Source organism: Lygodium microphyllum, chromosome 13 (genome assembly GCF_053477565.2).
Source record: "Lygodium microphyllum isolate KBCC chromosome 13, Lygodium_microphyllum_v1.1.10, whole genome shotgun sequence".
NCBI classification, from domain to species: domain Eukaryota; kingdom Viridiplantae; phylum Streptophyta; class Polypodiopsida; order Schizaeales; family Lygodiaceae; genus Lygodium; species Lygodium microphyllum.
In genome coordinates this window covers 39,045,301-39,067,209 of record NC_141147.1, presented here as the reverse complement: position 1 = coordinate 39,067,209, position 21,909 = coordinate 39,045,301, and the positions used below count along the sequence as shown (strand labels likewise).

At 40.8% G+C, this 21,909-nt stretch overlaps 1 protein-coding gene across 1 annotated transcript in view; it reads right to left on the bottom strand.

Moving 5' to 3' along the window:
- Window positions 1-4,603: 4,603 nt before the first annotated feature.
- LOC148026534 (protein IN CHLOROPLAST ATPASE BIOGENESIS, chloroplastic-like) overlaps window positions 4,604-21,909 on the bottom strand; it is a 108,704-nt gene continuing 91,398 nt past the window's right edge. Inside the window, exons 7-11 of the mRNA XM_087690974.1 lie at window positions 5,752-5,814; window positions 5,542-5,636; window positions 5,353-5,434; window positions 5,154-5,264; window positions 4,604-5,028 (exon numbers count right to left, since the gene is read on the bottom strand). Coding sequence (XP_087547100.1) covers window positions 4,894-5,028; window positions 5,154-5,264; window positions 5,353-5,434; window positions 5,542-5,636; window positions 5,752-5,814 — 486 coding nt within the window. The 3' untranslated portion in view covers window positions 4,604-4,893. The remainder of the gene's footprint in view (window positions 5,029-5,153; window positions 5,265-5,352; window positions 5,435-5,541; window positions 5,637-5,751; window positions 5,815-21,909) is intronic.

Genomic DNA, 21,909 nt, shown 5'->3' with positions numbered 1-21,909 from the left:
TACATGCCTTTGAGTCCCTAACTGCACAGTCAGACGTGGATTCTCTACTGAGGTCTTGGGTCATCTGTGCAGCGTTGCTCAAGGTACATCTATCGTCAGGACTGTCATGTCTAGTCATCCTCACATTGATAGCTTGATGATGTTGCATTATGCTTCGACTAGACGCAGTTTGAACACAATGTACATATGTTCTTGTGGTGTGGCCTTTTTGCCCTTGATGGCTAGATTGGCCCGTTGAGGTTCTAGGGTCTTTGTTTGTCTTTGTTTGGGTATGGGCTTCTGTTTGCTGCTTTGCAAGTGAAGATCTATGCTTGTGTAGAGCCATTACCACACTAGGGCCTAATCCGGAGGACCTGTTGCGGCGCACATTTTGTCTCCAACCTATTGGGGGAGGTGTGGAGGGGGCCTCTCTCTGCGGGGGTTGGGTAGTCTCCCCCGGCCCGAAGGGCCGTTACGGTAAATACCATGCATGATTGGGAGGACCTCTGGTAGCTAATTTTTGAACTATTTGCTATGGATTTTAGCCTAGTGATAGATCTATGATGTGTCTTTGGCTTTATACAAATTTTGGAGTCTATTTTGGTGGTGGCAACTCAGTTTCTGGCCAAAATGGAATTCTAAAAAAATTGCAGTTTTTGGGCCAAGTTCCAAATTCGGCCAGTTGAGGGCCGAGGACCGAGTGGGCCGGGCTGAGGGCCGAATGTGAATGGGCCAAGTTAGCCGACGGAGGGCTGATTGTGGGGTTTGGCCCAAAATGATTGTCACTCTCGGACGGGCCAAATGAGGGGTAGTTTTGGCAGATTTGATAAATAATGCTTGGTTTTTTATGATTTTGGTCTTGAGGGGTCACACAAACTTCCAGAATGCAAGAATAGACATGAATGAATGATTCTATACCCCTGGAATAGCAAATAACCTCCAAAGTACAAATCGACAAGCAAATCAAACCCTCTTTCCATGTTTTGATAGCAGAAACCCTAATGCTTATTTTCTTTGTTTTTCTTTGTTTTCTTCTACTCTAATGTATCCAAATCACAAAGCAAATACCTACACTACTCTATCTCACAACATAAACCTAAAAAAAGCAAAAAATCTACTTGCCAAGGAGATTGAATACCATCTTTAACCCCCTCACTTCCTACCTATCTCAAGCATCGGTTCGGGGAAAACCCTACTTCAATGCTCAATGTGGAGCAGGCAAGCACTCAAGGCTTGAATCCATTGGTCCTGGCAATGGAACCAAAATATAGTGGGGGCTCACGCTCAACTACCAAGACCTACGAACCGCTTATTGCTTCAAGCGTTTCAAGCCGAATGCTAATGGCTATCTCTCACATAGCCTACGCGCTCTCATGCCTACCAGGTGTAGTGAGCTTATCTTCATGCCGATGGAGTTTTCTCCTTTCCCGCACACTCTGGTAGCTCCATGATCCAAGTGCAAGCTTCAAGCAAGCTCGATTCTCCCACTCCAAGCTCCAAGCTTCAAGCAAGCTCGATCCTCCCACTCCAAGCTCCAAGCTCCATCACCGCGAGCAAGATAAGAGAAGAGAAAAAGAGAGGAGAAGATGGAGAGCTTCTCCACCCCATGGTCCCTCACCCTCACACTCACTCCCTCATACTCTCACACTCCCTCTCTCAAGCACAAGCTTAAGCAAGCAAGAACAAGAAGAAGAAAAAGAAGAGGAGAGCTACTTTTGGCCATACACAAGAATGAGCTTCTCATTCCACTTTTTGGCTTTTATACATGCCCTACTCCTCCTTGGGCGGTCATCCTCTTTTTCCATGACTGACCATTGGCCTAGGTCCTCTTTTCCTATTTCCTTTCTATCCTTTTTGCTTTTTCTCCACTATCCGTCTATCTTTACAATTTGCACAGGAGAGAGCCTGGCACTCTTTTACAAGATTTTAGGGTGCGCCTTTGTATTTTAAAATGCACATTTCTCCTTTTGCATTTGCCTTGGACTTTTAAAGTTACCCTTGCGCTTTTGGCATTTTCTCCTATTCTTTCTTTAGTTTGGCTATCTTTTTTCCGCCTTTGCCCTGCATCTTTTTTATTTCATTTTGCTTTCTTCGTGTTGGGGTTAACAATCATAATGTTATGCTATATAACCCAACATTACTAGTCTTATGGGGGAGCCACATGAACATTCAACGAGTAATAAACTCTATCTCATTCTACCTATTGAAATACACAATGAAGGCCGAGCAATTGGGTAGATTATACATTCAGATGCAGAAGATGCCAAAAGCCTAGGTCTACAAGACTTGGTTTCAAATAAGCAAAAACTAGTTTCTGCTGTAATACTTTTCAAACCAATATCTCCTACCAAGGTGGCCTTGAACTGCATATAAATTTCGATAATAACAAGAAGCGAGACTGTTGAATACATAAACACATCCCTTGTTAGCATACGACTACAAAAGCTCACAAGGATAGGGAATATCATGTACCCTATCAATCTATATTGCACCCGATCATCATGCTTAGATAACCTAACATTCTATGAGTATCACAAAAATATCAACATCACAAAACATACATCTACATTTAATGTTGAAGAAAATCTATGAGATGCTTATAAAAACATCATCTAGCATTATAAAGGACTAGTACAATCCACCATTTTCATATAGATTACTAAACTAAAGGCCTTTTTTTAAATACATTATTATAGTGAGTACCATTCAAGTATGAGAACAAGCTAATAAGTAATGAAAATACAACACAATCATACTATGTAGAGAGTGCCAACTCAATAATCTCATCGTAAACTCAAAATGTATGTCACCAAGTATACACAAAGGAATATAGTCGCATTGGACTAGACTTACAAGCTAATAATACAATTATCTAAAAAATCCCATTCAGTGAAGATAATCTAGTAATATTCATAGCAATTTCAATATCAACCAAGCATCAAAATAATGTTATATCAACACAGACCAAGATGTTGTAGTTGATAAAAGAGTTCAGAACAATACCCATAGTACTTTAACACTAGGGTAATAAATGATCTAAAACTAACTCATCAATGTAACCTTCGGTCTACACATCGTTAGCAACACACCAAGCCATCTCGAAAAAGCTTCCTTATATACTTCAATTACAATCTGATTATCAGGAATAAAAGTGTCTTGCAAGTACAAGAGTAGGTGCAATTAAACTATCCACCCTCTCGACCACAATCCACTATCAATTTAAGATATTGATATGTGCACAATAATATCATGTATCATTGCAACAGACAAATGAGCGGTACATTGCGATAAGAAGAGCAAACATAATCATTATCAATGAGATGTTGATGTTGATCTAAACACCATTTAACATAAAATATATCAAATAACATAAATACTACACATGCAAAGAGATCCACAATACCAAACTTCAAACAAACACAATTGAAGAGTCAACATTGCAAAGTTGATTACACGTCAAGAATTTCCACGAGTTAATAGTTGGAGCGATTGCAATGATAACAATAAACATCAATCTTACTATAGGTGCCATAAATAATATATGTACAATTTACCATATCAAAAGAACAAATGATGACATGATATTTGGAATTAAAGCCACAATCTAATCTACCAACCAACAACTAACACTATGACGTAGCAAAAAGCACCAATGCAAGGCACTAACAAGCAAGTGGTACCACAAATCGACATTCTTACTAACACTTACGTACACAATCACTAATTATAAATCTTAAGGAGCTACAGTTATCCAAAAAGCACTTCTATACATAAGGAGCACATTCATGCTTAGACTAGCCTATGTGATACTCTCACATAACCAAAAGGGAAAATTTATGAATTATTGAACTTCTAGATCCATCTTTCTTTGCATCAATACCATACACAATAGTATGATACACACACAAACACCACATTTCATAAAAAATCAACATAGTTCACTATAACACTACATAGCCCAAAACATCACCCATCACTTTTTCCAATATATATGCACTTTGTTTGTTCCTTTACCAAAGATTACTGCTTGTATTAGAATCCTTTTGGATATACCAACATAATTACTTTTCACTTTTAAAAAAATAGATAAACATCCACAAACACAAATATGATTCTAGATTACAAAAAATCAACAATAGAAATGTCTCTAACAACATCAAACTATGCATGTAAATGTTCAAGCTATACATTCAAAACCACAAGCATACCCAACAACAAATCGAGCATCGTCCTGTTAATATACAATACAAGTATTTGGCAACAAACAAGATGAGAATGACAAACATCAATGGCTAGAGACCATTCACATATATCAATGGCTTTACAACAGTTCATTTATAGTATTAGATGCAAACAAAATGGAAAGGTCTACATAGCCATATGATGAACATTGAAAAAGACTCCAATAATGCGAAAAAAAAGAGAGGATATCCAAACATACTAATGATTTGAAGAAAATTTGGAGGTTAATATTGTGACAACCATAGCATAGAGAGGGCCAAGAACTTGGAGTAAGATACAATTCTGAAAAGAAATGCAATTACTACACACTACAACCACCCAAATAGACATCGAATTAGATGTAAACCATATCTTTTTGAAAAAAAGAAACTTCATTTAGTGTAGCAATATATCGTGCTTGAACTATTCCACTCTTCTCAAAATTGAATAAATAAATAAATACAACTATCTCACTTTGTATTTCATCCATGCCTTCCAAAAAATTATTTTTCAAGGACATTCATTCCTCATTCCTCGAACTTCAATCAAATATTCAACCACCTCCAGCAAATTTACTACTTTTTCAATATACATTAAAAAAATACCTTATCTTAAATTTGATGTTGTTCTTTATAGACGATTCACAAAGCTATCGATATAATTTACAACGAGGAATACAGAATCAGACAGAAGCTAATACAGAACGAATGAAGACAGATGGGCCAATCCTGCTTCCCTGTAGCAACGTGCCAATTGATTGCGGATCTCATCCCAATTCCCATCAACTGCGGCAAGGTCCAACAGAAATGCCGCCTCGTCAAGCGCCACCTACACGACATAAGCAAAAGGTGTTTTCCATACCAAGAGTTCTGCATCTTCCACTTACCTCCCTCAACCCATTGGATGCTATGGTTCTAATGCAGAAGACGAGATTTTAGGGTTGCAGTTCAAACCTGTGCAGGTGCCTTCCCTTTGGTCAATTCCTCTTGCCTCCCCTCCTCTGTCACTTTCTCTTGCATGTACTCAATTTGCTCATCTCCCCACCCTGCAATCTTGGCAACCTCCTGATGGAGATTCACACAATGTTTCTCAACATTATTTGTCCTTCTAGGCAGAAAAAGAGGCTGAACAGCATTCCTCAAGTTGCCATACCTCATATTTACATCCCAACGTCCACCAGGGAGACTTCAAAGCTACTTTTGCTGCATCCTTAGCTTCGGCCTGACGTCCAACTCTACATTCCATGTCGGCATAAGCAAATCATCAAAATGGAATATGGATAACATTTTAGATATTACTACAAACTCTTAGCCATAAAACTACTTCAAGGTGCAGCCTCACTTTAGCATAAGCTCTGCATTGAAAACAAAAGGTCGTGCAAACCCCGGAAAATGTTTTTTGCTTGCATAATACTCTCCAGTTACCAAGGCTGATACCTTCCGACACAATTTGATTGTTAGTTTTTGGGATTGATAATAAGATCAAGTCTCAATTTTGGCCTTTGGTAGGAAATATACCCCCAAAATCTGTACTGTTCACAACAACTCATACCTGATCTCCACGTTCCAAATGCCCCAATGCTAATTTTTCAAACACATCTGGAAACAAACCAACCTGAAAATCAAGAAAGATGTGTAAGTTCAAGGTATGAGTGTGCATACAAGACACAGTTACATATGAGCAAAGTGGGCTACGCAGGGTTAGAGGAGATTAAAGCACATCCTTGACTATCACTTTCACCAGTTGCCTAAGTGGATTGGAAGACTCACAAAAATTCGTGTGCAAAAGAGACACAAAAAGGCAAATAGAAAAGCAAACTAGTAGAGCAGTTCAAAAAGCTTTCCATGTTTTGCAAGGGACTGATGATGCCAAAATGATGTGACAGAATCCTTCTGCCTTGAGTGCTGGTCTTCCCCCCCGTTGATAGTGCTTTGGTTGGGATATTCAGAATCCTGAGGGTTACTACAAAGCAACACCTTGCTGCCAAATTAGCATTGAAATTGTAACAGTATCACGAGTGCATGTGTTCTTGACATATCCTACACATATCAGCAATCAAATGCTTCTTGCTAAATGTGTGGTGATATTAGATCTTATGTACTGGTCCTGCCTATGAGCCTCAGCCTCAGTCTCAGATAGATGAGGTCATTTGGGGATCTGACAGTGTATTTGTTTGTTATTTCATTTGTTCCAAATGCTTTAGGTGGAGTCCACACCTGCATTTCAGTCCAGGCAGCCTATTTCCCCCATTTCTGGGCAGGAATTTATTGCCTAGGGCAGGATGGATTTTATCAGGCAGGCAGGCAGCATTTTAGTGCATTGCAATTGCCATTTTAGGCATTTTTTACCTGATCCAACCTATTTACAGGCTGGCTCCCTCCTCCATTGTCAGGCACATCATCTTCGATGCCAACCCTCCTCATCATCTCCTGCCCCTGTCTAGTGCCCACATTGGCACTCTGAGCTGCATATTGGGGCTGACTACTGCAGCCTTGTATCATTCAAACTTCTGTCAATTTTGTTCCTTCATTCTACTATGTTTCTCGTCATTTTCTTCTCCATCCACTCCATATTCACTTTGATTTCTGCTGCACTCTCAAATGGTATCATTTGCCTTGTCAGGAGATATACACAATTGAAGAGGACTATTTGTTTGTGGCAAAGCTGGGTGACATCATCAAAGAGCTGCACATCTGCGTATGGACAGCCAGCATCTTGAAGCATCTTTCTTGGGAGGCACCAGCTGAGTGCTGGGCAGTATCATCAGTTGCCAAGTGACCATCTTTCCTAGCTGTTCATCAACCAAGGGGTGCTCCAGTTCTGCCTTTTTTTAATCAAGCTGGCCTGTTTACCAACCCCCTGAGTTTTCTATTCAAGACCTGTACCACCTGCATTTTGCAGATTTTACCCTCAAAACTGGTGTGTTTTGACATTTTTGCCTTGGATACTCTCTGACTGATCTGCTGCATATCAGAACACTGCCCAGGCGCACCCCCACATAGGCTGATGTCATCATTCTACAGGTCATTTTCCACATCAGCAGCCACTTTTCTTGTGTTTTGCAGGTTCTCCTGAAGGACCTAGATGGTAGATCAATACAATTGGCAGGATCATGATGACAAGGACTACCGAGGTGACAACTGAGAACAAGAAGACTGACTTCAGATTGCAATGACCATGAGGATCATTGCACAGACTGTCCAGATCGAGACATAGATTGTGATGTGGATTGACAGACAGGCCGTAACTAGGGGGTTCCTTCCCGGCCCCCTTCTCTCTAGTCATGTAAAGTCAAGTGTATCCTCCATACTTTTGTATAGGTTCTATCCCATCCCCTCCTTTGGTGGTCTCCCCTTGTACCCCCCATCCCTTTCAAAGGAGGCCGATATCAGAGATGATTGTGGTGTTGTGATAGGTTGGTAGAAGAGGGGGGTTACATCTAGTGTCAAGGACCCTCCGAGGCATATGCCTATTACCACATCCAAGACCTAAGAGAAGGTGTTAGCAATCATGTGTATCGTGTATGGTCATCTCAAGACCTTTTAGGTGGTCTACACCTTCATTCGAGTCCAGAAAGCCTATTTCCCTTGTTTTGGGGCAAGCATTTATTGCCTAGGGCAAGGTGGATTGTGTTTGGCAAGTAGTAAACATTTTGGTACATTGTAGAAGCCATTTGTTGAGCCAAAAAATTGCATTTTTACACTGTGTAGCTCCTTATTACAGCCCCAAAGCTGAATTATTACCAAACTTTCATAGAGTGTCTTTGTCCCATAAGCCAGACCCTAATTTTGAAGGATCCACTCATCTATAAATAAGAAGCAACCTGTCCACTCAGCCCAATCCCATGTCATAGGTTCTCCATTTGCTAGCACCTACTTCTCCATTGCCATCTACACCCCTTCCTGGTGGATACCTCAGTTCATGGTAGTGACCAGCCCTTCCTCAGCACCTGGCGATCAGTCCACAGCCATTAGGGCCTTGCATCTGCAGCCGATGGCAGTTTGCAGCCTGTTTTCACCTTCAGCAAGCCATTGCCATTCACATTTGAGCCTCTAACAGTGCATTTGCTGCAGCGAGGGCTTTCCAGCCTATGTTCATAGTCTTCCAGCTTATGCCAGCCCTCCTGGAGCTCATCTACTACTACAATTACTATTTCCAGCAGCCGCCTACTTCATCCTAACAGTCTTCAGCCTGCTGCCCACTCTTCGTGCTGCTCTAGTAGTGTTCAGCTTGATCTAGACTATCGGGATCTATGTTTGCATCTGCTGACCACATCCAAGGCTGCTTGCGTCGTTTCAAGATCCGTACAGATAACAACATACTCTCCAGTTCATACCCTCTACCTCGTTCCTTCAAAGGCATGGGAGTTTGAGGTTTTGTATTCACTCTACAGTGTGTTTACTGCATTGAGCATTGTATCTATTCATTCATTATTCTTTCATCTTTTGAGTTCATTATCAATAGTTACCTAACCCTACTAAGTTCTTTTATCAGTTTGTACTTTGTTGTATGATTGTGTTTGTTTTTTGTGTCGAACTTTGTCCTATTATTGTGTTGTGTTCCGTGTTCAAGCATTTCTTTACACCATTTAAGTCATATTTTTGTGGTCCAACCTACATTAAATGCATGTTAACTAGCTGCAGCAGTTTGGCCTATTTATAGGCTGCCTACCTCCTCCATTGTTAGTGGATCAGTGTATCATCTTATATGTCAACCTTCATCATCACTTGCCCCCATCTCATAGTCACAAGGGATTGTCATTTTTGGACTTGAGGATTGTAGATACAATAACTTCTTTTTGTCCCCCTCCCATTCCACGTGACTGTGTAGTCACAAGTGATGGCAATTCCTCCACATCCCATCTTGTTTTGTGTCACTTGTGACTATGCTCCATCTAGTGTCCACACTAACATCCAAGTTGCATATTGGGTCTTATTGAGCTAAAACATGCTTTACAACTGATTAGCATTTTTAAACAACCCAAAAAACGCTTAATTAATGAAAAATGCAAATTTGGCATATGGTTCGAGAGAGTTTTAGTAGTTCCCCAAAACCCTAAATTTTTAAGGCACCCTTCGACATCTATAAATAGACAGGCTGCCCACCATTCAACCCTAATCCTTTTGTGCAGGTTTCTCAATCTACAGTGTAGATTTCAACCATCTGCTGTCCACCAGCCATCATCAATTGTAGCCCATCACTATCTAGTCCTAAGTGGCTTTTCAGCAAATGCTTTGCTGTTTGAAGGTCTCCATCTGCTGCATTATCATAGCACCTAATCAGCCAGCGTTTTCAACATTTGGTGCCAAACAACAAGATGCTACCATCACTCCCACCGGGCGACTGTTGCAATATCAAAGTTTTTGCTGCCAACAAGCTCTCTACATCAGCAAACACCTCGTGTTGTCACGTGATAGTTCTTTGCCTCCGGTGATCAATTTTCAACCTTTGGTGGTACACTACTGCGTTTACTAGATTTCAAGCTTCAACTACTGTGTTTTGGTGACCAACTTGCTGCCCTTTATTATTCAGCACTCTCTCATCTTTGACTTGTGGTTACTGCACTTGGGATCCATCTCCAGTGGACGTCACTCTACTACACTGCATTGCTCTGCCCTTGGGCATTTTGTACTCTTACATTCATTTACAACATTAATTCACTTCAGAGTTTTTTCTCTCAATGTTTGAGTTTTGAGTTTTCGCGTTTTATGTTTAGGGTTTGAATTTTGCTTATCTTTGTATGAGTTTTTGTGTTTCAGTCCTGGTCGTACATGTTGTGTCTCCTTAGTGCAAAACCTAGCATATCTTCACATGGTTGACTATTGCAATCTTTTATCAGTCTCCCGTTAGTTCTGTTTCTTCATTCTACTGCGCTTCTTGTTTCCTTCTCTATTTGCCCTGTGCTCACTTTCCGTATTGTTGTGTACTCACACATTTTTTTAGTTGTGTATATGTATTTTTTGTTGAATGCAATACATCCCCTCTCTCTCTCTCTCTCTCTCTCTCTCTCTCTCTCCCCCCTCCCCCCCCCCCCTCCCCCCCCCTCCCCCCCCTTCTAGTAATATACTCTCTCCCTCTCTTTCCCTCTCTAATTTCAAGCTCTCTATTCTCAAACCCTCTCTCCTCAAGCTCTCTAACCCCACTTCCTCAAGCTCTCCTTCGCCATATCTCCAACCTACCTCCACTTTCAAACTCTCCATTAGCAATCCTCTCTATCCTCAAGCTCTTCATATGTAAACTCCTGGTATGAAGTCTCTAAATGTTTAAAGTGTATTATTTTGAGTCCCAACATTAAGTATAGGCATTAAAATTATATGCATAATTTTTTTCATCGGACATAGGTCCAAGATTTATTAGTTCGGTTAGTACTATACTAGTATCGGATGGTACTAATTAGACGCCATCGAACCTGACAACCTTGCTCTAGGTCATCATGTATAAAATCTAAGACATCAAAATCAAGGTACAAAGGAAGTAGAGTGATTAGAGGGAAGCAAAAGAAACTACAGCGTGCCAAGTAAGCGCATCCTATCTAGGGAGAAAAAGTTTTAATTCAATCAAGTCAAGATGCCAATGAAGAAGTCCTTTCAAGTGGACTATATGACTCTACATGCCCGATGGAGCATCAAAGATGAACGCATTCCTCATGGTCCATATATGCCAACAATCCTAGAAGCGTAAGAAAGGAAAGAGCACTTTTATATCAACATGCATAGGGTCCACAAACTTGGGATGTCCAAAGTCCCAGTCCTTTTGAAGCATCGTTAGCCCAACCACTTGAAACCAAATGGCTGATAGTAGCAACTAAACCTTCTGTGCCACCGGGCAAGTAAGAAACTGATGGTGGGGGGTTTCTACCAACGTCTGACAAAAGAAGCGGCAACCATGGGAAATCCTTCACTTGGAGAGTGCACAGGCAAGAGGAAGTACACCAATCAACATTCGCCAAATGAAGTCCTTGGATTGGAAAGGTGTTTTGTTAAGCAAGCCTATCATTACCACCGATTTCCACCATGCTTGGTCTTTGTGGAGACCCTTGGTGGTATTGCCTTTTTGGCCAAGCTAGTCCTTATCACAAATAAGCAAATTATATATCTGATTGGCTGAAGCACGATCCAAAAGCAACCGACCATTAATCATCCAATCTTGCCAAGGGGCCTCTTGGTCCAAAGAGGGAAGAGGTTGCATGGCCCGTAAAGAAGTGGAGATGGCATTCCACAAATTGTGACAGCCACAAGAACACGAAAGTAGCATCGCGTTGAACAGAGGGACATAACAGTCCCATTGACGGTAGAAGAGCATCAACAATAGTGACGAGTCCCAGGCACACCATCCTATCCAACAATGGCCTTTGGTCCTCTTTGCTTTGCCAAGAGAGAAGCTTTGAAACCGCCAACACTTCCACTCTCAAGGAGTTTGCGACCTCTTGATCTAGAGATGGATGCCAAGAAGATTTGACAAGGATCAATCTCTAGGAGTGGACCAAATCATTCAACAACATAGAAGACTTAAGATAGATAGGCAATTCAACATTAACCACATGCCACTATTAGATAGAAATCCTAGCGTTCCCATGCCTAATACCCTAAGTCTCAAGGAAAAACCTGGCAATCAAAGACCAGGGTTGCCTAACCTTGCAAAAGGCTTGGAATAGTGACCAGTGGAGAGCAATCGTATGTGTCTCCAAGTCTAGAACAACCCCACTGCCCATTCTTTTGGGAGTACAAACATGGTGCTGAGAGATCCAGGAGATACCCATCCATGTAGAATCTTCTTTCCAAAGCAAAAACCGAACATGTTGAGTAATTTGCCATAGATGAGATTTTGGCCAAGGGAGCTAAGGAAGGCAATATGAAACTTTCAATATCATGTTTGTCTACAATATTTTTAATCTTACATAGAAAGGCCAAGCTTGTGATTAATACACAAACTTATCCATAATACACGAGGAAATCCAATCCATTAGCACTTTAGGTGAAACCTGCACCCCGAAAGGATAGCCCAAGTGCCTAAAAACGCAATCTCTAACCACCATCTCGCCTTGCTAGCCCAAGGCCCAAAGATCACTCTCAATGCAACTCATAAGGGCCGATTTAGATGCATTAATGTGTAGTCCCATGTGACCATTGCTCTTTGTATATTATCTGGATCAGCCTTAAAAAATATAAATGTGTCATCTGCCAAGGGCCTGTACCACAAATTGTTCCTATGAAGGGAGAGAGAGACCGACCACCTCACCATTGGCCGCCATGTGCCCCAAAATACATCCTTCGCACAAGTGCTCAGGAGGTCTCTCCAGTAGAGGTAATCCATCTAGCATCTGTGTAAGCTGTAAGAGCATCAAGCTGCCAAAGTTCACATGCCCCATGCTAGCATGCTATAACTCTGCCTGTATCATAGCAGGAGTAAGAGTGGATGCCAAGTACGCTGACTGATCAACTGAAAGAGCATCCAACTCGTACAACCCATGACATAAAGTGCCTGTCAAGACCAAAGTCATGTGTTCTTTGTCTCTCACCATGCATCTATCATCATCAAATGTGACCTGCAATCCACAATGTGCCAGAGAAGAAATAGAGAGTAGATTCTTCTTTATGCCTGGCACAAACAAAGCATCTTGTAGGCAGAGAATAGAGCCATCAATGGCTGTGAGCATAGTCTCCCCAATACCTCTAACAAGGTATAATGCATTATTGGCACACTGTACAGACTTGCCAACTGGAGCTGCACCAACAGAAGCAAATAAATCTTTGCAAGATATAATATGCCTAGAAGCACCACTGTCAAAAAACCAAGTACCTGTATCCTCACTGCAGCTAAATGCTTGATCAGCCCTCAAAGTGTCATAACTGCATGTGTAAAAACAATAGTCCCTATCTGCAACAAAGGATGCAGACCCAGTAGCAGTGGAAGGAGCATCAGAAACAGACATTCTTGATTCCTTCTTTTCCTTGGCGATACGCTTTTTGCACTCAATAATGTAGTGGCCTGGCTTCTTGCAATAATGACATTTGCCCTTTTTGGCTTGCCTATCCCCTTGTTTTTTACTTGCCTATGATGTGCCAAAAGTTCTAGAACTCTACGGAGCATTCTTTACTTGGCTATCTTTGCTTTTCTGTCTAGCCATAAAAGCCTGCTCAGAGGCTATGAAATCCACATCACTATTTCTTCTCGTTTGCTCTTTCTCTAGAAGCAAATTGGCTAACTAAAGAAAAGTGATTGGCTGTGCGGCAATCCTTATGGTGAGGTTTAAGGCCATATTAAAAGCCAAGTAAGAAGGAGGTAATGAGTTCAAAGTGGTAGATATCATCTGTGCATCCGAATAGTATTCATCAACATTCATGAGTTGCTCCCGCAAGTCCTAAATTTTGTTCAAGTGATCCTGAATAGAATCACCTTCATCCATTTTCAATGTCTCTAGCTCTTTCTTTAAGAAAGAGATTCGAGTCTCATTCTTGCCTACAAATATCTGCTTCAAAGTTAGCCAAGCTTCTCGTGAAGAAGCTGCTGAACAAATGTGGGGGATGATTGATCGTTGAACTGTCAATGCAATCAGCGACAATGCTTGTGCATACCGTGTATCCCATGAAGGAGGAGGAGGAAGAGGAGGAGGCAGCAGCGGCGGCGGCAGCGGCGCGATGACGGGAGTGCCCCAAAACGGACTGTAGGATGCCGAAACACCGGTCTGCCGTTTCTGTTTAGGCAGCCCCAAAACGCTGTTTCGGGGTACTATGCCTCTGAGCAAAGCTCAATACATAACCTAAAAGTATATAAATATCACTAACAACACACTGATAGACATAAGTGCCAGGTTCAAAGTAAGTGATCAAATCAGCTCATTGTAGGGTAACTGCATCCAATACATATGAAGAGGGCATGTACATGAAATAAGTGTCCCACAAACTTAGTGAAAGCAAGGTCAAGCTCAATTGCATAAATCCAAAGCTTTATGTAATATCCAAAGTAGTACGAGTATCCCCCATTGAAACAAAATTGAATACCAAATCAGTAATATAAACTTAAAACATCAAGTACATGACATCCGAGTATCCAAGATAAATACAACATAAGCCAAGAGCATAAAACCCAATAGATTCTTCAAACCCATAACTACGTAAGCCACTAAAGTAACCAAGGAATGTAACCACGATCAAGATTAATATATAATGGAGCCCAAATCTCAGCTCAAAAGCATGCCATAGCATATCGAGAAGTATACGTAACAAGTGAAGTAGCGGTACATCCATTGAGTATCTCGTAAAGCATCAATGAGTATTAGACATAAGCTTTTCACTGACAAATGCTTATTGCCCTGTTATTACAACATTGAAATGACAGTGAAATCTGAGTTGTTTCAAACTCAAATCAGTCCCAATAGCATAACCATACCATTCGGGTATCAAAATAGCATCCCTAAAGCATCAAACATGCATTATGGAATTTACTATTTGCTGTCTAAACCAAAATTGTTTTGTTTTATGTGAAACAGAGAATAGAAAACTACATAGAATCAACTCTATGAGTGCCCATATCTATGGCTCTTATGGCGTATTCATTTCTATCTATAGACTGCCTTAGTCCAATACCGTATGCAAAAGTTATGGCCAAAATACAATAGTGCTGTCAAGCTACCATAGCTGTCCACTACTTCTATAGCATGCTTTATATCCACTCAAAATGGATAAAATGGCTGCTCCTCAACTCAATAAGCACTCAACAAGGCTCAGCTAAGCCTTGGGAAGCTCTTAATAAGCATGGAGCAAGTTGAAAGAAGGAAAGACTCAATACATACCTTGAGAGGAAGAAACAATGGCTGCCATGAAACCTTGAGTTGAAGCTTTGAATCCAGGTTGAAGCAAAGGATGAAAAAACTCCTCTAATGGTTGGCTCTGATACCAGTTCAAAGGTAGAGCCCGAGTAGAAACACACAAGCGGAAGCAAGAGCTATGGCGGATGGAGAAAAAGTGCAAGAGAGAGAGAGACACTATATGTGGAAACTCTAACAGTTACAATGTGTGACCGGCCTTCCCTTATTCAAATGTCACTGAAAGAATAAAGAACGAAGTGATAGTAATGGGTGTCCACCACTTGTAGTATACAAGTATGCGGGTATTATTAGTGTAATGAATACACGGGAGGTTAGGCACAAGCGCATTTAGCCCCCATATTTACATCAGGCCTTTTGGCTAGCCAACGAAAATCACAACAAATATAAGTGAAAACAAAATGCTACCAAAATACACAAGACAAATATCATGTTGGGGGCACAACAAGAGTGGAGTAAATAATATGCAGCCATGGAGCAGCCATGTTAGGGAGGACCAAGTCAGCCAAAACCATGGAAGAAATCTGCCATAACAATAATCCTTGAACACGGGCCACATAATCAGAGATACCGAAGGTCAAATAAAAAATAAGAACATTATGGGCGTGCCAAATGTGTTAGAGAGCAATCCATCTTAGAAAATGGGAAAGGCAACGATGATTTGGATGTAAAGTGGTCAAAAAAGGCAACTTGCTCATGATTCAAGAATAGATGGCTGTTCGTTGTTGTGACATGGAGGTCCACAAACAATAAATAAAGCTCCAAATCTATCTTGCAGTAGGGTGGAAGATGAAAGATGAATTGGGGTCTCATCACCTGTAGTGCAAAAGATATATCAGCCACCACATGAGATCTTGTATGATGTCAACTTGCTCATTCATCAAATGCACAATATTCTTATGAGCATATTTTTGGCATAGACAAGTAAAGAAATGATGAATCTGATAGCAATTATTAGGCAAAGCATCCAAATGGGTCAACAATTTATATTTAGTATATTCCTCATCTTAAAGAGCTTGGGCTTTACATTTCAACCATTCAAAACATGTGACCAATTCATCAAAGGTATCCCCTATCTATTGCCTAGATGGATGTTACAAGTCAACTCGAAAGTAGATGGATGTTGAATCCCATATTGTCAAGATAAAGCACCTGCATTACCCCAAAAAATGGGCCATGTATCTATACCCTTGGATACAGCTTGCATGCCAAATGAAGCAATCAATTGTTGTTGCATGTATTCCAAGAGCTGATCATGCAACAGAAAAGAGTAATTAAAATGGGCCATGTATCTATGCCCCTAGACAGAGCTTGCATGCCAAATGAAGCAACTAGTTGTTGCTGCATGTGTCCAACGAACTGATCATGCAACAAAAAAGAGTAATTTAAATGTAGAGGCAAATGAAGTAGAGCTGTGAAGACATGCACCAGTTGACGAGTCGTTTCCAAAACCAAGGGATAATGATAAGAAAGAACACAATGTCTCTCCATCCACATGTCAATCACTATTGGAAGATAGGAATCACTCTACCAAATGTACATCCTGTCTAGTCTAGCCCAAGTGTCCAAATACTAAAGAGATCCATATGTAAATCCAAATTGAGAAGGATGAAGGCATTTATCATGGAGCCAAGATCACATGTCTTGTTTCAATAACAAGGCTGTTAGAGCATCCCATACCTAATGCTCTGAATCATTTATCAAAGAGTGAGGCGAAATTGCCTTGTCATCAAACACACAAACATTAAAGTCACCCATAACAAACTCCTAATGAGCCATAAGAGGCATTGCAAATCTTCCCACGCTGATGACAATTTGGGGCTAAATTAGGTGAATACACACCTATCAACCACATAGCCTCCGTCACAAGGACATGAATTTTCAATGCTTTGCTTAGCATTTGATTTAGTTATTAATCAATGTCCAAATGTGAGGTGCACACATATATTGTGCAAGACAATCAAGTTACAATGATAGGCCCAAGACCCTCAAATGTCAATGGGTATTAAATGTGTAATAAGTTATATTAGTGAGGTACTAAGTGGTGGTAAGTGATAATTTTTTTCCTAGAATATTTAATTAGCCATTAATGTCTGTGGTGACATTAGAAACTAGGCATTAATTAATTAATTAATGCAAAGGATTGCTTAGATAACAAATTGGCCTAGCCAATTTAATTGTTGGTTGGCATATTTATTTTTCTAATCAAGAATTAACAATTAAATTAATTTCCAAAATTAATATTTTGTGAAATTATTTCAATTGGGCTAAAAATTGCTGACAAATGCAATTGGAAGGCTACTACTTGGCAAAACCTTCCCATGCAAGAGGAAAAGGGCTATTGGAGGTTGGTGGAACCTCAATTCCAACATGCTAAGAGCTGAAGGGAGAAAGAGAGACTGGCAACAACATATCTTTATCTAGGAGGCTGGTGACTGCATTTTGGACTCTAGTGTGGGGTTGTTGGCTGCAATCAATCAGCCATTCACAAAAGGGCAGCATTGATTCTCAACCAATTTTGGCGATGAAACTCTGAAATTTCTCTTTCTCAAGCTTCCTCTTTATTCTATCAGCCAATTTACAACTTTTTTCAAGAGATCTCAGCCAAATTCAGTCTAGGGGGTGCAATTGTGGAATTTCTTATGCGAAACTATAATTTACAGCATAAACTAGGGTGGTTTATGAACCACTTTGGGAAGAGTGCTCAGAAATTGGGGGTTGGTACTTGAACTTTAGTTGCTGAAATTTGGGCATTTCAGCGAAATTCAAGAGGCTAGCCATAGAACATTGAATTTGGGGCAAAATTTGTCATCCAAGGAGCAAATTGAAGACCAATCCAAACAAAGGGACAAATCGGTTTGAAGGCTTGCTATTCGCTTTTGGCAACAAGAGGCATTGGATAGAGAAGGAGATTAGAGTCGAATATTAGTGTGTTTCATCCAATTCTTATCGAAGCTAAAGAAACACCGTAAGGGGTGCCAGTTTTGGGGCCAAATTGAGTGTCCAATGTCCAAAATTGATTGATAACATTTATATTTCAGTTTATGTAAATTTTATGCTCACTGTAATAAATGCTTAATCAATTTATTTATCACCCTATCTTAGAAGGAATGCTGGTGACCCTATTATTGGTTTTTGACCCATGTAACTTTGAAATAGGGTTTGGTCAAGTTAGGTCTTACAAGGTGTATCCAAAGTAATAGAAAGAAAGCCCTAGTGTAGAGAGGAGAGGTAGTGAGTATTTAATGCTTGTATCTGTCAAGGTTTGGAGGACTAGAGATTGATCGAAGAAAAAGACAAGCAATAAGACTATTAAAAGGTTTGAATTTTCTAAACTTACCCTAATGCACCCATTGGGGATTGGCCAGTTAGCACAAAACTACACTTGATTTCTTTGCACTGCATTGGGGCTTTGTATAACCCAACTTCTCAATTACTACCATGTCATAGGGGGAGTACGCACTTCATTGCACCATTATTGAGTACTATACGGCATGAGGCCCACTGGAGCTGTGTCCAGTAAACTTAGTTGCACGAGCACATGAGCAAGCACCATCATTGAGAATGCACATTTTGGCGTGGCAATTGGGATAATTTTTCACTCATTAGGAACCTTGGGTAGATTGAGAGAGAGGAAAGGGTGAGCAAGAGGACCGTGAGGGTCTCCATGAGCTGAGAGGGGTTCTTCTTGCTCAAATTATCATCTTGAGTGTTTGAGATAGTGGGGCCCAGGGTGCATTCCCTACGTCATCCTGAGGGGTGAGGTCAACTTAACTAAATGAACCTTTATATATGCACATATGCATAAAGCATTGAGCACACTAGGATAGGATAGGCACGAAGTTACCTATGCATTCATTTTATTCTTCTTATACAATGAATGATTGAAGTGAACTTGCATATTTTTCAGAGTTGCATCTTCTCCATGGAGCATGAGTGCTTGGGCATAAGGTACATCAATGGCATTGGCACCATTTTGGATAGGAGCACAAAGGGTCGTGAAGGTGCCCATCTAGTGGGTAATAGTGTGAGATCGTGGGTTTCTTCTCTTATCAAAAGAGAATCGAAGGGGGGATTGGGTAGAGAGTAGCTTCTTTCAATGTCTCGAGGGGTGAGGTTGAGAAGAGAGAAAACTATTCTTTTGGGGTATTCACTTACATATGGCTCTGTGTAGTCTTATGCTCTTATCTACAATAGTATATTTTCTTTGAGTGTTTAGTCTGGGCCTAATATGTGCTTTTTGCTTTTTTACAAGGTATTTGTGTCAGTGAGAAAGTGAATGCAATGGTGAGTGTAGCAGGTTTTAATAATAAATATTTGAATATACATACGTGTTTTGATTGTGTGTGGGGGAGTGCATGAGAAGTATGAGTGGCGGTTATTATTTAAATGTGCTTATATATGAGTTACTTGTGTATGTGCTATCTACTGCTTAATGCATGTGAACAGGGGTACCAAGCAGCCTCATCTTAAGGCCCAATCTAGAAATCATTTTTCCACGTGAAGACGAAGCATAAGCCATTGTCTAAGCTTTCAAGGGAAGCCTATCTAATCAGGCCAAAAAAGAAAGAACTATCCCAACACATGGAAGAAGAAATAGAAGTAGGTGGAAAGGCAAGGTGGGAGGTTCCGGCTGGAAGATAGCCACTGATGTGCGGCACCAGCTACACAGTCCCCCGTGTTAAAAGCTGAAGTATGCAAGAAGGCTATCCCCAAGCCCCATGCAGGTTTCTGCAGTTTTGAAACAGGATAGAGGGGCATCTGAGAGGGGGAGGAAGCTGACTGCTGGAGGAGGCCTGATGAAAATGCCAGCATTGCATGAGCAACAGATTATTGCTTGCGGCAGCTACGGGATGTGAGAGTTACTGTATACACACTCAGTAGGGAGCAAAACAGGCAGCACACCTGTGAGAAGCTAGGACAGGCGACAGGCTGTGGCAGATCATGAGAAAGTGTGTGCTGTGACTGCAAATATACCATGCAAGTGAGATATAGAGGAAAGGATTTGTGCCCCACAGAATGAAGAAGACAAGTTAAAACATGGCTAAGCTAAATAAGTGCTTGCAAAGGAAGCTCTAAAGGCTTACTAGAGTGGTTTTCTTTGCTAGGTTGGTTGAGTTATGAGGTAAAGTATTTAATGTTCTCTTCAAGTTAACAGCAAGACGATTTAAAATTCATAGAACTTGAGAGTTAGAGAATATAGACGGAGAAGAACTGATAGAGATTGTTTTTTTTTGTTGGCCTGAGGTTGGAGACCTTGAGGGTCTATGTGAGTGAGGTAGTTCTTGGTGGCCTAGTCATCGTTGAGCACTGAGATCCTTAGCATTTTATTTCCTTTTTGTGGCATGCTACATGCTCCTCATACAAAAGTCCACCTCACCAGTTTCATGGTTCCATTGCCAGGATACCATAAACTCCCTTGAATTGGTGGGCCCATAGCACCTAATTGGAAGTTAGAAGCATTGCTTTAGTGGTGAAATTGTATTCAGCTAAGCATCACAACAAGAATGTCTTTATACAACAAGACATAATCAAGTAGTGATGATGCCTCTCAGTATGAAAAAGCACATAATGAAGGGGAAAATGTAATGTCTGATCTTGGACAAGGCACACAACATGCACAACAAGCTGAAAATGTTGGTCTAGACCAAAATGTGGGTCCTTCAAAGCCTCTTGATGCTAGTCACCAGCAAGAACCTAAAGAATATGACAACCAGTTCAAAGATCGATCGAGGATAGTAGCTGATGGCTTTGCTCAATTGGCAAAGGATCCTCAATTCACTCAATTTTTTAATTCTTCAAGGAAGGGCAGCAAAGGCAAGAAGAGAAAGTCATCATCTAGAGCTTCTGGACAGTAAGGTGTACCGAAGGAAGAGCCAAAACAGCCTCATGATACTCCCAATGTAGATAGTGAGAAAAAGCTAGTAGTACCAATAGGGCAATCGATGCAAATGCAAAGCCAACTTGGTAGTGCTTATCGATTTCATTATGGACAGCAAGGCATGCATGCTAATGTGGGTTACCATGGTTGCTTTGGAAGTGGATCAATTTTCCGAGCAATGGCTCGAAATACTTCAGCCATGGGAATGCATGGACCAAATGTACATGGTCTATAGCAACCTATGTAGGCTATGTAAGACCCAATGTATGGGGGATTGGCCAATGGAATGAAAAATCCAGTGTATACCTATGTTAGCATGATGCATGAGGCACAAAGTAACAGGTTTGGTAATTGATCCATGTGGCCCAGTACGTTTGGGACTCATGGGATAGCTAATGGTTATAATACACCATTTAATGCTGGTCAAAATGTTGGTACAGCAAGTGTACCGTTTTTGTGGCCACCTGCCTATGATGACTTGGCATCAATGGGCAAAGTAGCAAAAGATTACAATGAGGGTGGTAAAGGCATAAAGTTTGAAGTTTTCAATGGGGCACAAGATGGATTGAAAGCATTGACTTTCATTCAATAGTTTGATATAGCCTACCCAAGGGGAAACTTCTATGAGTCTTCAAAAATCTGAAAGGTGGCTACTTTTCTGAAAGGGAATGCACTATAGTGGTGGTCTACAATCTCGATGCAACATAGAGCATAGTTCAATATAGGTTCAATTCAATTGAATGTTCGCCTCTACATGGTTGATGAGTACCTTTGAGGTTGATGTGATGACCGCATGACATAATTTCAATGCATCACAATGCAAGAATTTGGAGCACTAAAATAAGGAGTTTTGGGAGGTGTTGCTGCCCATCACTTCATATCATGTTGTCCCCTTTTTTGAGCACATTGAAAAATGTTGTTGTGAGCTAAAGAGATTCAGGTTAGTGATTAGCATGTACAACTCATTGAGACAGCAAATACACTGATGCTTTGCTGTCTGGAA